Source organism: Dermacentor andersoni, chromosome 3, assembly GCF_023375885.2.
Source record: "Dermacentor andersoni chromosome 3, qqDerAnde1_hic_scaffold, whole genome shotgun sequence".
Classification (NCBI taxonomy): domain Eukaryota; kingdom Metazoa; phylum Arthropoda; class Arachnida; order Ixodida; family Ixodidae; genus Dermacentor; species Dermacentor andersoni.
In genome coordinates, this window is record NC_092816.1 from 66,408,697 (window position 1) to 66,433,638 (window position 24,942).

The following is a 24,942-nucleotide window of genomic DNA, read 5'->3' on the forward strand; positions in this document are numbered from 1 at the left end:
CGTACGCAGGCAATATCCGTGCGCAGCGGAATGTAGTTCCGGGCCGTAACTGTCGCATTATTGGTGGCATTGGGGTGCTTTTTTTTTTTTTTTTTGCTTAGTACGTGATACGGAACAGCGACACGTGACGCGTTGGGACCTTCGCACACGAACGTCGTATACTGCGAATCATTACCGTGGCGGTGAGCAGAAGACGCGGCGCGGATGAACACATCTCGAGGTGCAGTCGGCATTTCCTATTGGGCAAGGAGTCCTGCAGCTTCCACAGTGCCCCAAACGACTTGTGAGATGGAGTATGATTAACAAAGCTTCGCTGATTAACTTTTTAGTTGTACACTTTAGGGGGACACATTTCCCGATTTTGGAATTAAAGCCGACCAATAACGGGGTCATCCGGATTTAGAAGATATCATGTAAGTGATTAGCGCCAACTTAAAAAAATAGAAAAACATGCGCTCGAAATCTGCGGTGAAATGCATTAATGTTTCGGTCACCACTGGGACAGTTTCTTGGAAACAGTAATAGGCAAGGAAACTGCTTCAAAGTTGTTTTTCCTCAGTAATTGCAGATTTACACTATTGGACATGCATTGCGCAAAGGCTGTACAAGCATCTTGCTACCGTGCATGCATGCATACTGCTGGTGTTGCGTTGCTATACAGCCATGAGGTCGCGGATCGAATCCCGGCCGCCGCGGCCGCATTTCGATGCGGACGAAATGCAAAAACTCCGTGTCCCATGCATATGTCTCGTGCAGGTTAAAGATCCTCGGGCAGTCAAAATTAATCCAGAGTGCCCCACTACGGCGTGCCTCATGATTAGATCGTGGTATTGGAACGTAAAAAGCCGAGAATTCAATTCAAATCAAATTCATGCAGACTACAAAGGCACGTGATACGAATCTTTGTTCGCGTCCCACATTCGCGCGAGACCACGGACGAGATGCCCCCCAAAAGAACGGCTATGCCACCGGTTCCTGCGACGTCGCGAAAGTGTGACCTGGCTGCTTCTATAATGTCTCTTCGGGCAAGCCCGACCGCCTGCTACAGGAAATTGAAGGCTAACGTTGTTCCATAATCCCCTAGAATACTTCCTCTACTTTTACTCTTTTTCACTACAGTGGCATATATCTCTTACAAGCTCAGTCTATAGGCAGGCGAGGAATTAGTTTCCAGCCTGCGGCGACTACAATCACGGAGAAGACAACTTCCATCTGTGTGGAAGGCTCGCCAGCAATTAGCCCGACACCGTGCCGGGGGAAAAATGCATGAATATACATAAAACAAGGAAGAAGGAACGACGAGTCGTACCAAATTACCCGGGCTGGTCTCGGTCACCGGTGGCAGTTTCGCGGAGCCCCGTGCGACGGAAGTAATTGAACTCTTACGGCGTCAAGTCCTATTCGCTGGCACGGATTAAAGAGCAATCGCAACAGAGAGTGGACAAGGGAAGTCGAAGGGAAATTGAACGTCGGAGAAAGAAAGAAAGAACGAAAGTTGAAGTGCGAGTTTTCATTTCGTCTGACAAGCGATTCCCAGCCAGAGAAAAGAATAAATTAGGAGAGAGAGAGAGAGAGAGAGAGAGAGAAAGAGAGAGAAAAAGCGTTAACCAGGCACTTCGTTTGCTATCCTACACTGGGGGCGAGGGAAGCAGGAAGAAAAAAAGGAAAGGGAAAAGGATAAGAAGAGATCCACGAAGAAGGGCTGAAGAAAGGAACAAAGGAGTCAAAAACGTGTACGAATCCCCATTGCCTGAAAAACCGAGCGATTTCGGAAAGCGCCGGCGAGTGGAAGGGTGCGAATCGGTGACGCCGGCAACTTCGCCGCTGGCGGCGGAGGCGACGGCGTGAGGGAAGAGAGAAAAAAAAAAAGGGAAGAGGCAAACCGCCACCACGCTTTCCCCAACAATGCAAGAGTCTGGCGCCACACCCCCGACGCACTTCCTTCCGGCGGATTAATTAAGCGAGAAACGAAGCCTTCCGCCCGCCCGCACTTTATAGCTTCCACGCCGGCTCCTCCGCCCCCCCCCCCCCACCCCACACCTTCCACCCGAACGTGGCAACGCACACGCCGCGTGCCGCGGTACCTTGCGAGCGTCAGCGGCTTTTATGCTCCGATCCGCTCCGTGGTGCTCACTCGCCGCGTGTGCCGCATTTCCTCGAATGCTATACACGCTTCGTCGATTTCATTCCCCCCGCGAACGTTGCTCGAAAATCTCGCCGCGGTGGCTTGGTACATCTGTGTCGTTTTGCACCTGAGCACGGTGTTGCGGGTAAGATACCCGGCCGCGGCTTCGAATCTTTGCATTAGTGTGGAACGCAAGAACGTTAGTGTACGTTGACGTTGACTCGTTTAACTTCAGGCCGGAATTCACAAGGCTTTTCATTCGTAGTAACTGTGCGCCGTTGCCTGGAAGCCTTGTTAATATGATGTCCGTCATCACGGTCGGCTCTTACGAACAGCTCTAGCTTGACACCCTCTCTCTCTCTCTCTCTGCGCGCGCGTATGTGTGTGTGTGTGTGTGTGTGTGTGTGTGCGTGCGTGTGTGTGCGTGCGTGTGCGTGTGCGTGTGTGCGTGTGCGTGCGTGTGTGCGTGTGTGCGTGTGTGCGTGCGTGCGTGCGTGTGTGTGTGTGTGTGTGTGTGTGTGTGTGTGTGTGTGTGTGTGTGTGTGTGTGTGTGTGTGTGTGTGTGTGTGTGTGTGTGTGTGTGTGTGTGTGTGTGTGAATTAGGACCCAGGTATTCTACCACAGTGCCAGACAATGCTGCCTCCGATAGCCTAAAAGCTCCTTGGAGACCTTAAAAGCAGTCAATCCAATCAGTCACTCAAGCCCAAGTGTCGGGGCTTCATCTTATGCTAATCTCTGTGAAAGATCGGTAGGTAATTGCGATTTCACGTGGAAGTGGGACAACCTTAGTACACTGTGAGCAAGAGTGATTGGGCGAACAAGCTTCTGGTTTTTTTCGATATAAATTTCAGAGAAAACGCATGATGATTATGATAAAGTGTCTCAATATAAGTTTTGACGAAGAGGACGACGACGGCGAGATGTCTTGTTGAATGACAAGCTCAGCTCCACGACGGTGAACTTCAAACATCGCTCAGTAGGCCGTGAAACGAGGGATCGGCTGTTGAAAAATTTTGTGTGTTTTCTCAACAAATAGAGATTGACCTATATATGGACACTTTTTGTTTTATTGAAATGAAAAGATGAAATGAAACTTAAGGCACTTATAGGGGTGACGGCTGCTTCCTTTCGCCAAAAAATGCATATAATAGGTTAAAAAAGACGAAACGAGCAAACAAAAATGATACCGGTGTCACACGTACACTTCTGATCGTGATCGGAGCCGATCCAGATTGAGCTTGATGCGGATTGAGTCTTGTTACATGGTCGCTTGCGATCGTGATCTTGAGGGATTCGGATCCGGTCAATCGCGATCCGTAATTCGCGATCAGGGGTTCATCGCGATCGCAGGCTGGTATCTGCTCCCTCTAGGGCAGTATTTTGAAAACGCTAAAAACAAAAGGCTACGGCAGCTCAATAAAAAAAAACATTTAAAACCCTTCTTATCAGCAGTAGTAAGCTGTAGAATTTAAATATTGTCCAGATTTAACCATATTTGCAAATGTGAATTTGTGCCGAGACATTATGCCGTTCTTAGCGTTGCCGACGATCAGCAGATGATAACTCGATCCGCATCGTTGAACCCTGCAGCATCGGTGATCGCGATCGAAAAATCCGATCCGGATCAGCCACGATCGTGATCAGAAGTGTACGTGTGGCACCGGTATTATATAACTTAGCCCACCTATACGTTTGTGGCCTTGCTATAGACGAATGAACACGGTAACCTGAGCATCCTCCACTTGGGCCGCCTTTTCTCATACGGTGACCCGGATGCGACGGCGGGGATTATTTTGATCTTGCATGCGACGGAGGCTTCGACACTCGCAGCGCTGAGAGAAAGAAAAAAATAATAAAGGCGACGCAGCACCTCGCCTCTTCTCTGTATGGCATTATACCATATACTCGGCGGCTAATCTTCTCAGGAGCTTCCCGATTTTTGCCTCCTTCCCGTCTCGGTGGTTGTTTGCTTCCGCCTTGCTTGTTGGCTTTTTTCGCAATTTTACTTCCGCCTGAATTTGCGATAAAAAAGAAAGCGTGAAAACTCGCGCACTGAGAGCTCTCCGTGACAGAAGAGTAAGAGAGACGGGAAAAAAAGGTGGGGATGGATGTGGAATTTATCCCTTTCTTTCTTGGGCACTTTAGGGATTCTCGGCACTGTTCGACGCTTCGCTGCCTCCCAGATCTTCGCCGTCTCTGGTTATTTTCTACATCCTTTCTTCTTACTTCGTTGTTTTTTAAAGGTTCGCCCGCTTCATTTTCTTTTTATTTTATCTGTCTTGCCTTTCTTTCTTTCTTTTTTTTTCGCGCTGCTGATTCGTCGAGACGTGGAAACTACCAACTAAAGCATACGTCTGTATATCGATGTATTGCGCGATAAACGTACATTCGCTGGGGAATTGAGCACAAACGAAGAAACGTTGCATAGGTTCCAAAGGTGCAAAATGGACACGAAAGAACCAGCGGGTTTAAGTTATAATGAACCAAGAGTGAACTAAGTTTGACACAGAGCCCGCCATCTTCACGCTTTCGTGTTTTGTTTGTTCATTTATTCTTTTTTTTTTTCATCTACCTACTTCCATTTTTCGGGTAGCGCATACTTAGAAGAGTGCCCGCATAGAACACCGCGCGCGCCCTCTATGGCTTCCATACTTTCGCTTTGTTCACCAGCTTCCCTTTACCCTTTACCGTGGTTTGTGGAGTGCCTACGTCCTGTTAGAATAAGCACAGAAAATAAACTTTACCGCGAGAGCTGTTGCAAGACGGAGCGTCATTTCCCTACTGGCAATGACAAGCAAGCACTCCCGGTAGACGGTACGCGGGTGTTCACATTATGGCATTTTTTGCTTCCGTTGTTGAATTCGTGGGTCTAGCTCGAGCTAACGTGTACAGTTCTAGCTGCAGTGCGCGAGCATGCTTCTATCTTCTCGCGCTCTGCCCCCCCCCCCCCCCCCCCCTCCCCCACCCCGCCTTTTGCGGCGTTAGCTCAGGACAAGCGCATGTTGTTATACCGCGAGAATGTTGAGAGTTTTTGTCGTTGGCACCGTGGGAAAACATGGCGCTCGCGTGTAGTGTTTTGCGAGGCTCCGTAATATTGGGACTGTGTGTAAATATTTGCGCACGTCCTCAACAAGCTTTGCGGAAACGCACATTCGCTCAGCACAGGCCAGCGAGTTTCTGTCTATACCACGGCTCTTCGATGTCGCCTCTATGTTGTCTTACTATACGATGGACAGTGCCAGGGTTATAAATTGCCGATTGCTCCCTGTCTCGTAGGCAAAAGATGAGAGCTTGCGAGTGACATTTTGGTGTTGTTTTCTTTAGTGCAGGCAATGGGACAAGGTATAGTGGAACAAGGTTAGCAGGGATCAAGAAGGTACACCGGTAGGTGGTTATTCGGTAGTTCATAAGGGTCAGTTGGCCTCTGGTGAGGGAAAATTTCCCCAACGCGTTCCTACGGTCAAGGGACACAAAATAGCGAACATAAACTATATTAAATGGGTATAGTACACGTAAAGATGATTGGCTAAGGTATTGCAGTAACGTTTAGGTAGGTTAAGAATCGAAAATACGTCGCAAGCACGCTACTTGTGGTTGCCGGCATACACATGCTGCACGGTACCTTCGCGGTTGCACTTCAGCATCTTGGTAGCTTCTGGGAGCCTATGAACGGGTCGCATGTAGCCATCAACTTGCCAGTTTTTCGCAAGCATTTTTGTGTAACTCTCGTGACGCGATACAGTGTAACCTCTGCAAAAGAACGTGCAGCCCAAATTCGTGGGCCAACTGGTATACAACATTATCCAACGTTCATAGAGTGCGCCCTTATTTCCGCTTCGCTCTCCGGACGGCGATCTCGCCCGATGCGCCCAAATGCCCGGATATTGGCCGTGGCCCTTACTGACATTACTTGGGCCGTTCCTTTGGGGTCAGCGAGCGATGGCCGAGCGCTTGCCTTGCCTTGAAAAGAAAACGGGTGCCGTTAGCACAGCCAGTATTAGGCGAACCGGGGTGTGTAGTGTACCTTTTCTTTCTAGGGACGTGCAATTTCTCGTCTACTGGAACGAAGCCTACTTGTGCGAGGCACACACACATACACGCGCACACAGTTGAAGCGATTGGAAAGGGAAAGAAAGGGGGTGGTTTATCCCTAAAAGCAGTCACGCAGACGCCGGCGAGTGCACTTTAGGGTTGCTCGTATACAGCCGCATCGAAACCAAATGGGCTGGCGAAGAGAGAGAGGGGGACGCGAAAGGAAAAGCAGGAATCCGCTAGGAAGCGGTGGGAGGTGCTTTATGGCGAACCACTGCTCGGGACGTAAAAGCCGAGTTTTCTCCCCTTTTTCCCGGTGCTTGGCAAATCTCCTTCCGTTCGAAAGACCGGCGGGGTCGGAACGGGTAAAAGAGAACTAACCTCCTTGGAAAGGAAAGGCCTAAAACCGTTCATGCGCGTCGAAGTACATACAGGGAGAGAACGCCAGAGTAGGCGGTCCGCGTAAAGAAAACACCGCAGAAGGGATAAGGCGAAGTAAGGGATAAGGGGGGGGGGGGGGAAACGAGGTAAGCGGGAAACAAAGGAGCGGACAAAGCCTGCCCCGTAATTCGATAGAGACTCACCGCACCCACCGTTTTCAACTCGTGATGCGCGAGGAGCTTTCTTCTGTGAGGCGGTGCGCGTGCTCGATGAGAAAGCGGGAATAAAACTTTGTACGGGCTCGGTCCTCGCGCGGAATCCTTCAAACGAGTAGACATGATGTATTTACCATGCCGAAAGCAGAATGTTTTGGTACTTTCATTTTCTTCTTTTGTTTGTTCGCTTATGTTTTTTTTTTTCTCTTGCGCATGCCTTTCGCGTGTCTTTTGCCCGGAGACCAGGGAACGCGGCCAGGGCTTGAGAGGGTGAAACACATAATCATGCCGGGGCGTGGAGCTCGGAATGGGCTGCGTGTGCCTTTTCTTTTTATTTTTCATCTCTGACCGGTCATCGTTTTATCGAACTGTTGAAGCAGGTGAAACTGGCGCGGGAATGTGATCCTTTCATCCGGGAATGAGAAATCGAGGGCGGGAGATTAGATAGATAGATATATAGATAGATAGATAGATAGATAGATAGATAGATAGATAGATAGATAGATAGATAGATAGATAGATAGATAGATAGATAGATAGATAGATAGATAGATAGATAGATAGATAGATAGATAGATAGATAGATAGATAGATAGATAGATAGATAGATAGATCAAACAGGGACAAAACTTGAATTAAATAAAATCAACGACGACGGGACAAAGAGTGCGTGCGTGTAGAGAAATTGGCGCTATAAAAGGCAGTCGCTCGAGGTGGATACGTTAAGAGAAATATCGGCCACACGGAAACAAAAAAAAAAAAAGAAGAAAGAGGTGACTGCTAGTGTGCTTGCCCGAGTTTGATCGGTCGTGGAGCGGTAGAATAGAGTATAAAAGAAGGCTGTGGACGAGTGCATCGGATTTTCCTGCCTCTCTGTTGTGTATTGCGTGGATATGTTATGTATGTCGGGTTGCTTTTCAGAGTTGAGATGCAGCGGAGCAATAGGATGGCGGCGCACGGGGATTGCCGCTTTTGACTCTGCAGTGGCCTCAATCCTTTACAATTGATTCGGACGTATCTTGTGGCCTATTCCGCACGCCTTCACCGTTCTTTAATTCCTGAGGTGTACACATAATATTGAGAACATATAATTAATAATGCACCGAGTCCATAGACTGTTTAAGGCCAAGATTTTAGCTTTATGCAATGTTACAGTCGGCATACGTGGAGTACGTGGTCTATAGACACAGTCCTTCAAATTTATGTGTAGAGAGTTTATGTACCTTATAGATTAATATCTATAGGTTCTTCATAGGCTGGCAAAAGTGCATTGGTTATGAGGGAGCCTCTGTGCAGCGAGCAGGATAATCGCAGATACGACGCATGCCTCGCGAAAACGCGAAGAAAAAAAACTTATTTGTGTTACCAGTCATTGTAGGATTGCATATGCAGCATCGTGCCTCCATCCTGACACAACGAAAGCATGGGAGTTTAAGCTCAAGGGAACTTTGAAAGCTAAGAATAAGCGAACACAAAAAATCGCTAAGGACGTGATCATGTCGTTTTCTTCGGCACAACAGAAAACATTTAAGGCTACACTTTTGGCCGTCCACACGCCATGGACCCGAGATTCGCACAGTTCCGACGCGCTGTTTCACGCCAAGTCCTAGCTCGCGCGGCCGTATACTTTTTATCTGCGCTCTTTTAGGAACGCTGTGATCAGGCCAGTCGAGGTTCACGATGCGACACCGTTATCGACGTCCGGCGTTCCGTTCTCTGCGAGTATACAGCAGTCGCTACGAAGCACAGAGAACGGCAGAAAAACAAACCCGGCGTCACTCTCTCTGAAGCCTGCTCGGACCGCACCTTAAAGATTATGAGCTACGGTTCGAGTACATGTACCTCTTCCTCTCTATTTGCCCATTCTCATCTCGGAGCCCCGAGTGCTTCCTCCGCTCATTATGCCACGTCGGCTAAGTCACCAGGGCCATGTCAGACGTAGAGAGCAACTAGTTCCCATAGCAACCGTTGCTATAAGCTTAATATGACACGTGACTTCCACCGCCATACTTCTAGCAATGTGTCTGGGGATGTTGGGACCTCCAGCTTCTCGGTTATCGCCCCCCCCCCCCTCCCCTACTTCCTTTATTTTTATTTTTTTTGTCTTCTCCTATGCTGCGAAACAACACGAAGTTCGAACACGTCTTCGCTGCAGATATGGTTCGGACTTCGGAAAGTCGAGTAAAAAAGTTTCTCTCCTCGTGAGCCACCCCTTGCCCCGTGTTTTTCGCCTTCGACGTGGTAGAGAAAGTGACGGCCGCAAATTGAGGGCTTGAACTTTCTCTCTCAGCAAGATGGCAGAGGGATGAGGAGAGCACTTAATCAACCGCTTAGTGGGTTTCTGTCTTACGAGTTTGACATTACACTATTCTTTTTTTTTTCTCTCTTTCTTCTCGAGTCCATATATCCGCCCCTGCTCCTTTTCGAGACAATTGTTCCCGTGTTCCTCTCAGCGGTGCCCGATGAAAAATGTCCTGTCGTCGATGGCAGACATACAAGAAGCGAGAAAACAGCAGCCGTAAAATGAAATGGCTTATGCTCTCTGACGGTATTTCGGCCACTCTTCATTATGGGCTAGAGATACGCGAAAAAGGAAAGATTCTTTCGTAAAAGAAGCATAGAATAGATCGACTGTGTAGAGCGACTAGCGAACGGTCATGCACTGATTGAATACGTCTGCAGAAGGACACGGAGAGCCAAGATTGGACTCGGACGTTTTTTATATCTTCTCCTGTTTTGCTTTGGGTGTACAGTCTTTCTTTCTTCTTTTTATTCTGCCATTTGGTTCTTGACGGAAGCTTTGAAATATTCTTGTCTGCCGCGTCCTTCGTTTTAGTTTTTCCTAATCTTTCGTCTACACTATTGCGTCAGACAAAGAAGAAAAGACAGAAATGGGGATAACCAGGACTGCACCCGGTTCGCTACCCTTCATTATAGAAGGATAAAAGAGGAGTAATAAAGAAGAGGAAAAGAAGGGAGAACAGCGAGAGAGAAAGTGTCGAGGGAGGGAGGATGATGGTGCTGAAGCACGCGGGGTTAAGCCTGGCATGCTTTGCTGTCGATTGTTCCGCCTGGCCATCTCATACGTTGGTTGGCAGGGGTGCATCACCAGAGGTTGATCAACCTTGCTCCTCGAAGAAAGGCACTCAACAGCTCCTTCCACAGACCGAGTACTTAGACAAATACATGAATGCTCCCGGTATTTCAGGAAGACGCAGAAAATTTGTTTGCCCGCCTACAAGGCTGCTCGCGCTGCAACGGTAATGGGATTCGATATTTGGCACATACTATGGCACACCATGAATGCCCATCTCGTTATCGTGTACTGGTGCATTCCGGCGGCTTCGCCTTATAGCAAGTATTGTGTGTACTGGCTGTATAGTCTCCAATGTCAGCAAACTTACGTGAACAGTTCGGCGGTCTCAGAACTCGGGCGCCTCCTGAGAGCTTCCATTTAGGAAACGCATTCATTAGTCCTGCAGCAAATAGCACTTACATTCGCCCAGAAATAGGACCTAGTCATAAAGGCTCACAGTAACTCAAATAGCGCACATAATTACTTCGTACTTTCGCAACAGAACATCGCGTAAACAGTTACGTTACGACCTCTGTTCACCAGACTTTGTATGAGAGAGAGAGAGAGAGAAAATAATGCAGAGAAAGGCAAGGAGGGTAACCAGAGGTAGTTCCAGTTGGCTACCCTGCGCAGGGGGAAGGGTTAAGGGGGATAAAAAGAGAAACAGAGGGGAATGGGGAGAAAGCATTCGCGTTTCTCTATGGCCTAAGGTTCAGTGAATACCGGCAACAAGCAGAGCCAACAATGCAAAAGACCGACTAGTTTACACCAAGAGTTCATCACCATTGCCGCGTCAACTTTGCCAAGTGGATTCAGTAATATGCCATCCATTGCGGATAAGCTGAAGCTAAGCGTCACCTTGGCGCGTTCTGCGGCGTTGCATGAGCGTGTAAAGTTGTACCTGCGATTCTATGGCGTACATGACCTCCTCTGAAATACGAACGGAGAGTATACGCTGTACCACGCATCCAGTTGAAAGATTCCGGAGGACGCGGACTTGCTATAATTTCGCTACCGACCACACCTACACGTGTCACGCGAGGCACGCGTAGGCGTAGCAGTTCCGGGCCATCACCTCCCCGTATAAAGCGAAACCTGCTTGCCCTGCGCACAAACAAGACGTATACTCATTCGCTCGCTCGTTCACTGCTCGAGCCCCGAGCCCGTTTCTCTGCGGTCTCGCGTCAGGCTTAAACGGTAATAGTTTATACGGCGGCGCCTTTCTCCGGTGATTTAAGCGTGATCCCCGGGCTTCGAGACGCTATTCCCTTACGGCGATTTTACAACGTCGTAAAACCAAGCGGTGCCCCCAGCCCCGTACCAGCCAGAACGAGACGCTGCCGAGAGGAACGAGGGGAACGCGCTGACTCCGGACAGCTGAAAACTGACACACATACATACGAACACGAGACACGCAAACAGCACCGGCCCGCTCAGTCGGACCAAAGTTCCATGTTTACTCACGAAGAAAAAAAAAGGGGGGGAAAAAAAAGGAAAGGGGTTTCGACCGTTCGCCGCGGCCTTCTCTCACCGTCTGCTGGCCGGGTCAAACTGTCGACCTCTTTTAACGCTCCGCTCAGGCGAAGCGTAAATGCGGGGCACTTCGGCAGCATGCTCCTCTAATTCCGTCCTTTTACTTTTATTTCCTTCATACCGCCCGCACAGCTACGCGCCACGCACTCTCTTCTTCCATTTTCATTCCTTATTTCTGCTTCTCTTTCGGGCAAAGAACGGATGCCCGCGGCCCGGCTCCAACATCAGCGACCAGAGTCCCCGAGGTTAATTTGGAGAGACTTCGGGGTTCCTCCCTCTTTCCACTTCGCCGCGTCACGCGGGGGAAAAACCACCCGAATTCGATTCACGTGTGATACGGTGCGCGCGCCCGCCGCGCGTGTCGGTTTGGATTTGTGCGTATACAGGGTGGGCTAACAGCCGGTGCCCCCCGCCTCCCCCCCTCTTGCCTAGGCAATTGATCGTCCACCACTCCTCAACTTCCTCCCCCCCCCCAGCCTTCTTTTATTCACGGCGGGCTCAGTGTCCTTGCCGCGCTGTTTTCGTGTTCGTTTCTTTCTTTCTGTTCCCCATTGGAGTCCGTTAGATTGGGTAGGCACCAAGCGAGGCTGCATCTGGAGAGACCGAAGAGCCGTTCCACAGGAGGCCAGGCCTGGAAGCTCAGGCCTTCGATTCTTCGACGCCGAACCAACTTTTATTTTCCCTTTTTTCCCCCTTTCCTTTCTTGATCCTTTTTTTTGGTTCTCGTTACGCGTGTCGGTTTACTCTTTGGCAGTGGAGTGCAGATAGCCTTGTTCGCCTTTCTTTCTTCTTTTTTTGTTACTCCACTAAATCCAGATTTTCCTTTTAAGCCGCGCAACTTGGTTAAGGGGAGCTTCATTAGTCGCGAGCGTAAATCACGCTCGAAGTCACAGAACAGCGAACAAAAAAAAAAAAAGAACAGCAACGTTGCAAAGAATGTAGAGAGTAAAAAAAAAGAAAAGCGTAAGAAGGAACACGTACGTTTTGGTAGCAAGTTGAGCACGAGTCAACGTGCATGCAATAAATTATTAGAAAGAAAGCGCAAGTTTGTCGCGGACACTTGACGCTTTCGGGTTTGGAGTTTACCTAACCAAGAAACCTGAAACGAGTTGGGGAAAGCGCACAAATTACGCTTCTTTTCATTTCGACGCATTCTGACGGTGAATTTTAATACACTGACTTTCAGTTTAAGTTCCTTCCTTCACTTCTTTCTACAATATCGAGCGCAGCGACGTTGCGCGGGTTTTTCCCTTCCCGATGTGCCCCAGCCGCAAAGAAAAACCTGTCTCGGTTGACGGCCGAAAGCTTTTCTGTCAGCGACGTCCCACGTATCTGTGATAACCCATTACGTGAACCACCGCTATGTATGTAGTTTGAAGGCAATGGATAAAAAGCGCAATATTGCTCCCATGTCCTGAATCAAGGGCTCTACAGAGAGTTTCTCAACCAAACTCAGCTGTAACCTTATGTGCTAAAACAAACCAAACAAAGAAACAAACAGATAAATTAATAAATCAGAACAAGTAAGTGAAGGTACGTGGACTTCGTAAAAGAATGTCTCTAGTACCTTTCCGTTAACATTATATGATCAGAACTTAGGAAATTGTAAGTAAGAAAAAAAAAAGGACAGAAAAAGAAATAAATTGGATTTTAGCACTCAAGTGACGCATGCGGAGGTAGCAATGGAGTTCACTTCCCGATAGAGACGAGCGCCAAGTTTCCCACTTTCGCCACCGATGGCAAAACAACCCTTTCTTCGCGCATGCAGCTTGGCGACAATTGTCGCGCCTTATTCGCCCTCACTTTTCGGCTGATATATCTATAAATGTGCCCTCACGACTACACACCATAGCAGCAGAGGCCCCAAGAAGAATCAAATATCGAAGCTTTCAGACAGAAAAGTCCCCGTAAAAAACCCGTTCTCTCTTTTTCTTTTCTTTTTCTTTTCTTTTTTTGTCTTTCTTTTTCGTCATTTTCGAGCGCTCTATGCAAGACCGCACGCCGCGCGTTATTCCAGCAAGCGGCGCCACACGTATAGCAGCAGAGAGTGTCGGCGTTCCGCTTAGCTTCGATATCGGAACTGCCGCGACAGCAGGTTAATTCGATTTGTGAACTCTGTCGTAACGGAAGGAGGAGAAAAAGAAGAAAAAAAAACCTTGTCAAAGGCGCGGGTCGGATCACGTACAATTCGCACGTCCTGAATTCGGTATCGTCATTCTGTTCCATGTTCTTCGCAGCAGCCTTATTCGACGCGCACAGACAAAGAGAAAGAGAGAGAGAGAGCGTTATGTGGGCAATAAAATAAAGTGATACCGTTGTAAGCTTCTTTTTCTTGTCAAAAAAGAAAAAGAAAAGAAGATAGTTGAGAATTCGGCGCCGTCGACCACTCGGCGCGCAAGCAAGGCAGAGGAGCATGGTCCCGGCGGGTGTGCGCGTGCTTTGATTCTTGACACTGTCGCGTCGAACGTTATACGCCAGGAGCGAACCTCAGTATCGAAGCGCACTTCAGACAGGCAGACAGAGAAGAGAGAGAGAAACAAGAAATAAGTTTGAAACCCTCAGTCGCGAATGTAGGTTGCGGATCGAGTGGGATCGAGATCGCATCGCGAGGCGCGCATTACTCACGTTTTCTTTTGATATATTTTTTTTTATTTCTTCCACGTCTTCGTCTTTGTGCCGTCGAACCAGCGCATTCTTCTCTCCCAAGTCCTGTTAGATTCACCAGTCGTCGTCGTCTTACCGTATCGCGCGCGCGCGTCAAGGTTATATTGCGCCCGAAACCGGTGCTCGGTCACGGAACAGGTTTTCTTCCTAATTTATCTCTCTCTTCGATACCGCTGCCCGTAATCCGTGTGTCGCTCCGCAATTTCGCTTCGTTTAATACTCGCCGACGTTGAGACAAGAGCGCTGCGACTCGCGGCCGTTCCGGGCACGTATATATATTGTTCAATGTGACCGGTCGCGCACATGTTCCTGTCCCAGGCGAGGCTTCTGCTTCGTTCTCGTACACGCGGCACGTCCACACTAGAGTGAGTGCTGAGGTTAGGCTGTTGGAAGAGAAAAGATAGGTAAAATGGAAATCATAAGCCCGATGCGACTGTCAGAACGAATTTCGTTAACGCATGGCGAGGTAACCGTCGCTCTCGAGATCTCTCTCTATATATAAGCTGGGGCGGCCAAATTGGGAGCAGCAATCATTGCCCGAAAGCTGAGGGAGCTCGCGGCTGCGTCTTGCGCGGATATCCGCGCAGTAATGTAGTCCCCCCACTTCGCGTAGACGTCGGAATGACACTTCGTCAAAGGAGGCTGTACTTTTGCAGGCGTGGCCTGACTTGCGAACTACCATTCGCGTGGCGTCTCCGCAGAAGCATATAAACAACTGCACGGCCGCGCTTAATATGGGGATAGGTAGCGTATTAACACGGCGCTTCGGGTGTACCTGCCACTATCTGCATCGGGCACGGCCGCAGCTTTCAACGCATTGCACGGATTTACCGAGACGGAATCCAGGGCGATGTCTTCACGCCTCGCTTGCTCGAGTAATAGGGTTTCTCTATCTCCCGCTCTCTTTAGATCTTTCATTTTAACTGCCCAAGTGGGACGTCCTATACGTATATCTGGATTTGATCCGCTAAACGAACCCCGAGATTCGATATGATAGTCGCAAATTTGCTATGGAGGGTTCTGTTCTTAGGAATACGGGTTGCTCAACACCACAGCTAGACTGTCGCGGGCCCCGTAGTAAGCGATGCCGAAGCGAGTTTGAGCCAACGGAACGATGAGAGTTTGCGCGAGACAGTCGTGCGCACTTCACCTCGTGTGAACATAACAGTTGAAGTCTAGCGTAACACATTCGTCAAACGGCCTAGCTGTGCTGGAGAAACCGTGTTCGCTTGCCTGTTCAGGCCGTTAAAAAGAAAAGGTTGACAAGCTTTAAGCATAACCAGCGTGTCCGTTATAGCGGTAGTCATTTGAGTAGGAGGGTAGAGAGAGAGAGAGAGAGAGCAAAGTTAATTTGGAACCAGAGTTCCTCTCGAAGAAGGTCACTTTGTCATTTTGTTCCTAGTCCGACAGATGCGGCGAATATCGAAAACAGAGTGAATCGCTCGGTGCACCAAATGCTGTAGAGGGGCGAGCAATTGTCCATTTAAAGGTGCCGTGATGGCGAAACAGCGATTAAAGAAAGTATGGTACAAAACATGGCGAGGTCAACTGCACAAGAGTCTGAGCATGTATCTTGTGCTAGTGGGGAAATGGGATGGAGGATTAAGCGGACGATCGAAGAACAATAAAGGAGAAAAGTAAAACGATTGGAATGTTTCCACTCAAGTGAGCATGCACGCAGTAACCGTTATGTGAATGGCTTCCCGGAACTCCACATTCCTAGGCTGCCTCTAGCACTTTTCTTGCATTGTTGGTTCGTACCTCTGAGTTGTTGTCCATATTCACTCTCAAAGCATGTTCTCATCCCCACGTACTGCTTCACGTTATCTAGAGACACACATTAAACCTTTTTAGTGTAATGCAGCCTTACGTTTCTTATAAAGAATGAGAAACACAAAATACGTATTGCGCTCTTTTTCTTGTTCTGGTTTTTTTGTCACCAATCCATCTATGCCGATGGATAGTAGCAAACCAGATACCCGCACCATGATATAGCCTTGACTTTTCGTACTTCCCTACCTACTTTCACCCAAAGAATAATCTTCGCCACCTTCAGCTCACCTTCCTTACTCACTCCTAGCGAATCAGCCAATGCTATACCGCTAACACACACGCGCACACGCATACACGCATACACACACACGCATACATACATACATACATACATACATACATACATACATACATACATACATACATACATACATACATACATACATACATACATACATACATACATACATACATACATTTTTGGCTGCTGCGAAAAAGTTTGCAGTGTTTTGTGTTTGTGAACGAGGAGTCTAATATTGTTACATTCTCATCGTCTCGTAACAAGGAAAAAAAAAGAGAGAAAGAAAAATGACATAGTGGTCACATCGCAGTACACCTATTACGGGATTTAGCGACCTGGATTTTTAAAGCAAGGTAAATAAAACTATTCGGACAATTTCGTACAAAAAATGAAATGTTGCAACTGTCACAGTGATGGCTTCGAACCTCGCCGAAATACGTCCCTGCTGAATATTTCCATCATGCTTTGATTGCCATCAAAGCATTCGTGCATAGGTTTAGCATGGTTCCCAGTGAAGTGTACGTACTTCCCCGAAGATGGCTGCGTCATAATCATCATCATAATCACCATCGTGTTTATGAGTAGCGCCCGACTAATGCCTCTCCTGTAACAGTACCTCGTTACCACTGTCCTTCGACAGCCGGCTTCATCCTATAAGACCGCAAATTTCTTAATCTACCATCACCACATTTAACTCAATGCGTGCCGAATTTCGGTTCCGTGGCCGCGCGTCGGTTCTCGATCCGCATTGACCGAAGCGCACTCGAAAGAGCCCTTGTGACAAGTGCATTAGCTTCGGCGTCGAGCGCGAGCAGGTCCGAGCAAGAGTAAACGGCGCGCGAACGCGTTTTCCGCCTTGCCGACTTCGTGTCACTTCCGCATAACCTCACGAGCGAGCGCTCGCTACAGCGTAACGCGAAAGATCAAGTATACACGCGGTGTAAAAGAGGGGTGGGGGAGGGGGGGCGACCCCGCACCGGCCGCGCACGTGTAACACGATGTTTGAACAGTCGGAGAAGGCGTGGGCTCAGAGCGCACGCAGAGAGCGGAACCGAACGAACATGGAGACGCGCCCGCGTGCGAGCTCGCAGGGCTGACCAGCTACGCGGTATCGCGCTTCCTGACTTGCCGTGCGCGGAGGCTGGTCTTTTTTTCTTGTATTTGTCTACGAACGCTAAACTTTTCTGTCCCGTAATGCACAAGTCGTGTTTGCTGACAGGCGCAAAAAAACAAAAACAACATGAATGAAAAGCAGTTATGTGTCTGAAGTTGAGTGGCTTGCAAACAAGCTCTTATAACCCGCTAGACTTTGTTGCGCTTAGATCAATTTAGGCTATTTATTACTGAAGCTGAGAAAACTACCGTAGAGTGACGATAAAACAGTGGCTGTTCAGGTACATCAAGTATAATTTTCGTTCTGTCCTTTTCTTTTTCCTTGGTGGTGACAGGCAACACAATTTCCTTTTCTAGAGCTGCATTCTTTTTGTTGTAGTTGTTGTTGGAATACGCATTTAAAACAACGTTTGTTTAAGATACTGTGCAATGGTGATGACAAATACGCCTACTTCTTTACGAGCTGACAACACTCGTGCCAGAAACGGAGGCCTCATCAGTGACAGAATACTCGCGGATAAAAAAAAAGAAAGAGATCCAACATCCGCAAGCGCTGCCATAAGAAGCGTGCGAAGAACGACACGGTATACTCGACAGCGCCATCGACGTCCTCGCCGAAGCGCTGCTTTCGTTCCTAATCTCATGCGCATCAGCTCAGTGATAAACCATCCCGAACTCCTGTTGAAGCCCGCCGTGACTGTTCACCACTACAATGCACCGCGCGAGCGCAGCTTTGTACCGGAGTCACGAAGCAACGGTTACAGCTCTCGCTAATATACCGAAATAACGCTAAAGCTTGCCGCTGGGTTTTGTGCATTTCAGGATAATGAGGAGTCGGGTTTCGGAAGCGCGATGGTGCGCCGCATTCCATAGACTTGCTTGTAGGCTTACCGCATGCGTTCGACACTCCTATTCGTCGAAAGCAAATGCCTAAACCTCTCGTTTTCTTTTTCCGCTCTCGCGAACATTCAGAGGAAGTATATATAAGGCAAACGAGCTACCACGTACGGACGTATTATTGCCACTGTCGCCAAAAGGCTTACCACCTCAATGGTGCAAGAAGGGCCCAGAGTATAGCTGTTATTCGATTGCGCAAAGCCCCTTCGTTTCTCCCGGGAGGCAGAAATGCTCGGCGCGAGACGTGTACCGCATTTACTCGATCGTAAGGCGCATCCAAACTTTGCCAGCCAGAGCTGAAAAAAAAAAAGAAGAAAGTGCGTCGTCCTCGATTACAACGCGCCTAATTCGCAGAAATGCAAAATGTGATACCGCGATTGCTGCCTCGCCGAATTTTCATGGCATGAAAGAGAAATGGGCATTTGTTTACACTTAGAAAAAGAAAATTTATTGCACCCTATCCACAGTGGACCAGGCATCATTCGCCATACGCCAGTCCGGCGATGACAAACTTCCGGCGCCTTAAGTTCGCCAAAGCTCGGCCTTGGACACTGGAAGGTGAGATTTGATTGGAGTTCACCTGTTGCAGGTTTGTTAGCGTACTCTATTCAAACGCGCATGCCATTTACTTTATCGAATTATTGGGGAAAGAAAAAGTGCGCGTTATAATAGAGAAAATACGGCGTGTCACGGGTTAGATATACACGAAGACCTTTACCTGCGACACGTAAAGCGTATACAATAGAGAAATGTGAACTCAGAATTGGCCATTTCACCCCTTCTGTCTGTCCCCGAATCCTAATGGCTTGTTCCCCCCCCCCCCCCCTCCCCATGGAACGTAATACGCGCGATGTGGTTCTCGCGGGTTTAGTCTTGTTTAGTAAACGAACCCGTGGGCGAATGCGACTTACAGCCATCGCGATGCTGCGCAACTGCGGGGCGAGGTTTTGCAAGACCGAAAACAGCGCCTTCTACTAGCGCCAAGGTCTGAAAGCCGAGCTCCCGCGCAAAACGTGATCCTGACAAATACGCTCTTCAGGCTTCGTTCGGGTAGCAGCTGCAGAGAATTGAGGCCCGCGTGTGTATGCATACGCTGCACAAATGGGCGGGTGTGCCGGCTCCCGCGCATTCCTCAGAGTAAAGTAATGATCGACAAAACGTGTGATGGTTCAGGGCATGGCGCGGCGATAAAAGTGAGACTTTAAAAAAATATAGACGTGGGTATGCGGGTCTTACGGAAAATGTGGTGGGAATTATCAGTGGAAAGACATTTGAGAGATGACGAGTAAGACGATGTACATCGTTTCTTTTTATTTAATTTTTCTTTTTCTTTAGGGTGACCGGACTATACGAACGCTTGCGACTATAAGCAAACATTCATCTCCGAGCGTGTTCACAATGATTGCCTCACCTCATTTTTCTCCTCTATTTCCCCATTTGCCCTAGCATATGGTAGCCGACCAGGCAAGGCCTTGGTGAACGTACCGGCCATTGCATTCTTTTTCGTCTATCTCTCTCTCTCTCTCAAGCAAAACAAGTCGACGTGTATAAGGTCATTTCTTACTCACAGTAGTTCGTTAGTAAGCGGTTTTGCAAAATTACTCATTCATAGAAGAATAAAGCCAATGGTAGAAAAGTAAACAGAATCGTGCCCGGCTGCCTGCCCTGGTGCTGGACAAGCGAAGAAAGAGAAAGAAAAGAAGATAGAGATTGGTGACACCAAACGAACTTTTACTATCGTAGTTACAGGCGCGGGTCATGCAATCCAGTCGCCTACAAGAAATGCAGCAGCGCCCTATGATGTCCCTGTGGCTACACGAGTGTACCTGTAGAGTCCCACGATCTTCCGAGAGTGGTCCGTCGTCTAAGCGGCTGATGTTAGCGCGATGAGAAACTCGTTCTTCGCCCAACGATGAACAGTGGCACACAGTGTGCCTGTGGCTGTTTCCTCACATCTCAAATAGTTGCGTGTGGCGTTGCTGGCTCTTCCGATGAGCAAATGAATGAGTGCTCGTGAATACAACGCTTAACCAAGTGAGACATAATAAGACTGTTTCAGGATGACAGAGTGCTGACAAACGAAAATACACAAGGGATCAGCTAATCGCCGCTCTTCCTGCATCTCTTTTGATAAGTCCTGGTCTGTATGGCCGCAATCGATTATACACGTCTCTGGAGGGTGAGAAGAATAGTTTTTTTCTATCCTTCGAACTGCTTCAGCTCTGTGATAAGATAAGTAAGCTTTTGGCAACCACACTGTGATCTGGATCTTCCGTCGCAACCGATGCATCTAAATCACGAAACGAAAGGTGGGCTTCACCACGCAAATTATTGGCCTAGCAGAGAAGCAAGACGTCCGGCTTGTGCGAGCACGATTTTTTCTCTTTGTACGAAGGTCTTCGGGAGATTTCCTGTTTGGCACACTGACACAACCAACCATAATCAGCGGAAAAGAAAGATAACGACGGGCCACAATGACCTATTTGTGCAGGAAGGTTGCCAGCGCTTTGACTCCACCAGTGATTCGCTGCTGTATAAATGAATTTCCCCTTTAATGTATACGAGGAATGATACATACACAAGGCCGAAGCGTGCGACGCATTTCTTACTTTCTCACACATCAAGTCGTGCCTCCACAGTAGAGTTTGCGAAGAGGTAGCTCTCCCCCCCCCCCCCCCTCTTTGCGAGGCTTCGGGCCAAAGATTTGCGACGACAAACGCACACGCCGCCAAAAAAAAAAGGAAAGAAGCACAATTAAAATGACGCAAAAGCGCTTACACCTTTCAAGCCGTTGCTACACCATCTACGAATTGAACGGCGTGGCTCAAATTGCGTGACAGGCCTCTACGGTCGCAAGCACGTGACTTAAGCGACTTACGTGCTTCCGGCCACTTCGCGAAGTTAAGCCAGTTCTTCGACTCAGCGCTCAGAGTTGCAATCGAGTTCCACTTTGGGCCGAACGTGCAACGAGCAATAATTGGGTCAGTCCGGGCGCTCCGGGAAAGAGTGAGTATATTTGGCTACATGGCAGGACCAGATAGTAATAGGCAGAATTGGATTGAGAAAGAAAAAAAAAAGGTAAACCGGTTAGGCTGGCTTAGGAGACCAGACAATTTTGTCCAGAGGGAGGGTCGTCGTAATATTATGGGCATTGCTGGAGGCATGGCTTCACAGCGACGGATCTGCACCCTGAACAAACGTGAAAAGAGCATAGTGCGGAACCATAGTTCGACGCAATCACAAAGGATTACGCAGAAACTTCGGAAATAACAAAGTCGTGACAATGTACGCTATAGGCAAGATTTTTCAACTAGGAGGAAATACAGGTTAGGCTGCAAAACTGGTATGCGCTGATGAAAGCAATAGCTCATCTCATTGTTAAGCCTTGTAAATTCTGCCCTATATCAAAAAGAAATATATGTTCAACGTGGAAAAAGGAAACACGACATGCCAGTAACGTCTAAATGGTACGCCCACAAAAACAGCATATGACGAAGAACAAATAACGCCGGCCAATTTTTCACCGTTTACGAGCGAATTGCATGCGATCGTAATCGCCTGAGAATCTCGGCAAAGAAAGCAATATGCATGCGAGCGCGTTAGCGCTAAATAGCTGGACGGAGGTTATCCGAAAGACAAATAGAGTCATTCCTTTTCTCGGGGGTTCACTTCTGCTTTTCAATTTGGCGCACCTTGCAACATTTATGTTAACTTTACTTCTTTCTTTTTTTGTCTCAAGTGCTCAAAAGCAACTAGAGACCATACTTTTTTTCAACGTGATGGAAAAGGAACAAAAAGAAACGAGAGACGCGGACATGAACGTAAAGTATTGAAAAGAAAACGAAAAAAAGAAGAAAGCACAGGATTTGGAGCGTTCAGGTGCTGTACCCACGGGAAAATGCCATGCGTGCCGCACAGGCTTTATAACTATCGTCGAGGACAGATCTGCGTCGAATAGCACGTACTTAGAGAAACATAATGGAAGGACGTTTTCTGTAAGAACGTCGATGCGTTTGCAAAGCAGCTACCTCCACCTTGGCTTCTCTGTACGTGTACTCGCTTTGCAGAAATAATATATATATATAGGGACGCAGAGAGACGCTTTACTTTAAGCACTAGACTGCCGAAACTGAGGGGCTCATTAGAGTTCACTGCAACCTCGTTAAACGACTTGCTGGCACCTAGCTATGAAAAAAAAAATGTAAAAGAACGGAGTGGGACGGGAGTGTTTATTTCGCTCTCATGACCTAGCAGTGCAGATTTTGCGCGCCGATTGAAGAAACACAGCGATGAGTTGTGAAATAACGACGGCGTCATTAGAGAGATTATTGCAACGCCTAGCGTTCTGAAAGCTGGCGATCGATGTTGCCAATCATCCCTGCAATTGCATCACTTCCAAAGAAACAACTTGACGTTTTGTCCGTTATACTTTTTGTTATAGCTTGACTGGCAGAAGCTTGGTTCATCAGCTTTTTCTTTTCTTTTTTTCATCGAAGCAGCACCTTCCACCCCTCAACCCTAAGTACGCAATATATTTCTTCGAAGTGAAAGTTTTGAAGAATCAAACCGCGCTTATATTCGTAGTCGTGTGCATGCATTTCCGTACTCGTGAATAAACTTGAGCAGTCAGGGCCGCGTCATGTCTCTTTCTCTGAGTAAGCTTCTATTCTTCTTCCCCCCTTTCCCCACTTCACATGTTTAAGACGGTACGTCGACTATGTCAACTTCCCGTTGCTAATAGGGCCTATTTGCAACGAAAACGAACTTTCCGCTCGAGCGTTAAGGTCGCCAGGAAGATCCTATCTTGCAAGCAATGTTCGGTTTCTCTTGCTCGCACGATGTGTATTTGTTTCAAGTGCTGCTCCAGAGGGTGGCGCAGTACGTCTAACGCGCAAGCTTTTCTAACCTGATCGATGACGTCAGTGTATACGCTTTGCACTCTTGCATCTCTTGCACTTTGCACATCTCGTGCATTCTCACATGTCTAGCATACGTTTAAAAAGTAGTTTTCATGCACTCCTCTTTACAGCCCGGATCAGTGGCTGGCGTTCAGCCTAATATCGTGCAGCGCGCAAGACCTCGATGACCTGACAAAATTTACATCTCGTTATCTTAGTTTCGTTTGTTTGATACATGTTACCCTGAAGAAGACAATCGTTTTTGCTCGCAATTTCCCGCATGCAGCTGGTTGACTATGGAAGCAGGTTAAATTTACTTTCGTAAGTAGAAGGCTGTTCTTATCGGAGTGCTCTTACAAAAGATTTTCATGCAATACCTATTTACACTGCGCACCATCTAGTGGTTTCGAAGTGCATTACACAACGGGCAAAAGGACGCGTTCAGAGACGCAAGACAAGCAAAGACGAAGCACGTGAAGAGAAGACGATAAGTCACACCAGAGGAAACAAGTAGACGTTCAGTAAATATTCGGTGAATGACTGCGCTATTGTCGCATGCGAAATGTTGACACCGATATCAGGCTGTCAACATTACATGCCCTCTAGGGGTTGTCAAACTGAATGCGCTGGTTACACCATGACTCAATCGTCTTCTGCGCGGATCAGTCAGAAAGACAGCGACTATGATAGGTCCCGCAGTGACCTATACCTAATGCATCAATGGGCAGGGGCACGTGTAGGATGGGATTAGAAGCTGTCTCTAGTTTGTGTACGACTGTGAAATCTAAATTTCATATAGTCGCCCAATTTCTTATTCATTCCGATTTGTGCAGCCCTCCGTACAACCACTCAAACCAGCCCGAGCGGGAAGAAATCACTGTGACACTTACCATGTTGTTCTTGCGAGTCAGGCGACGAGAGCAAGGCGGTAAGCAGTGGACGTCTCAGACTTCTTGGCACGTCGTGGTGTACGGCGAACACGCGGAACAAAACAGCGAACAAAACAAAAAAAGAAACAAAAAAGAACGAACAACTGTCAGCGACTTGAACGTGTCAGCAGTGAAGTTCGTCGTCCACGGGACAAGAAAAGGTTAAAGTGAAAACTGTCCTTCTCCCCCGTTCCAAAAAAATAACCCCTCGTGGCGGTGTCTCTGTCCGTTTCACGGTCTCCGATCTGGCACCGGGTATCCCAGGTCCTCCGATGAAAAGAACGACTGCCGGCTGTTCGGCCACGAGTTCTTGTGCTTGCTGCGTGCGCTTCGGCTTCTCTCGCCGAGCGACGATTGACCAGCATCCGCCGAGGTCCACCTGTTTTTAAGAGGTGTCGTCTGCTCGCTTCCGCGCTCGCACGCCGCCGCCACGCATGCGCGTCTGGGCGACGCTCTCGCCCTCTATCTCGCTCTTCCTCCTTTCCTTCTGGCACTTGTGCTCTCTCTCTCTCTTTCTCGACCACCTACACCCTCCCTTCCTCCACCACCGACTCGCGCCCTCTCCTCTCCTCCGCGGTGCCACATCGTGACCCTTTCGCTTCACCATCGGCGATCCCGCTTTCCCTTTCTCACGAAGCTCGGGCCCAATCGAAACTGCGCCCGCACGCAAGACGGCGGCGACGCCGCCGACACTTCTTAGCGAAAGAAGGGTGCACACCGGGCCTCCCTGTCTCATCTCATCCCGCGTACCCCCCTCACGGGCGCGGGAAAATGCGCTGGCGAATATCAAGAAGCCAAACAGACAACAAATAATATTGAGAGAGAGACAAAAAGAAGAGCTCGATATTACCTTTGGCATGCTCCCTTCTTTTTCGCACGCACCCTCCGTCGTTCGAAATGAACCCTGAAACAAAGGAAACGCGCGCATGGTTGCACGAAAAAAAAATGCCGTCCGTGCGGGTTTGTGTGCGCGAGCGTATAGGCGGCAGCCTCTCGGGCAGCAAT

At 48.4% G+C, this 24,942-nt stretch overlaps 1 protein-coding gene across 1 annotated transcript in view; it reads right to left on the minus strand.

Moving 5' to 3' along the window:
- The window catches only part of LOC126543573 (uncharacterized), a 92,069-nt gene extending 67,742 nt beyond the window's left edge, over positions 1–24,327 (minus strand). The window contains exon 1 of the mRNA XM_055062409.2: positions 23,899–24,327. Coding sequence (XP_054918384.2) covers positions 23,899–23,901 — 3 coding nt within the window. The 5' untranslated portion in view covers positions 23,902–24,327. The remainder of the gene's footprint in view (positions 1–23,898) is intronic.
- Positions 24,328–24,942: the final 615 nt, after the last annotated feature.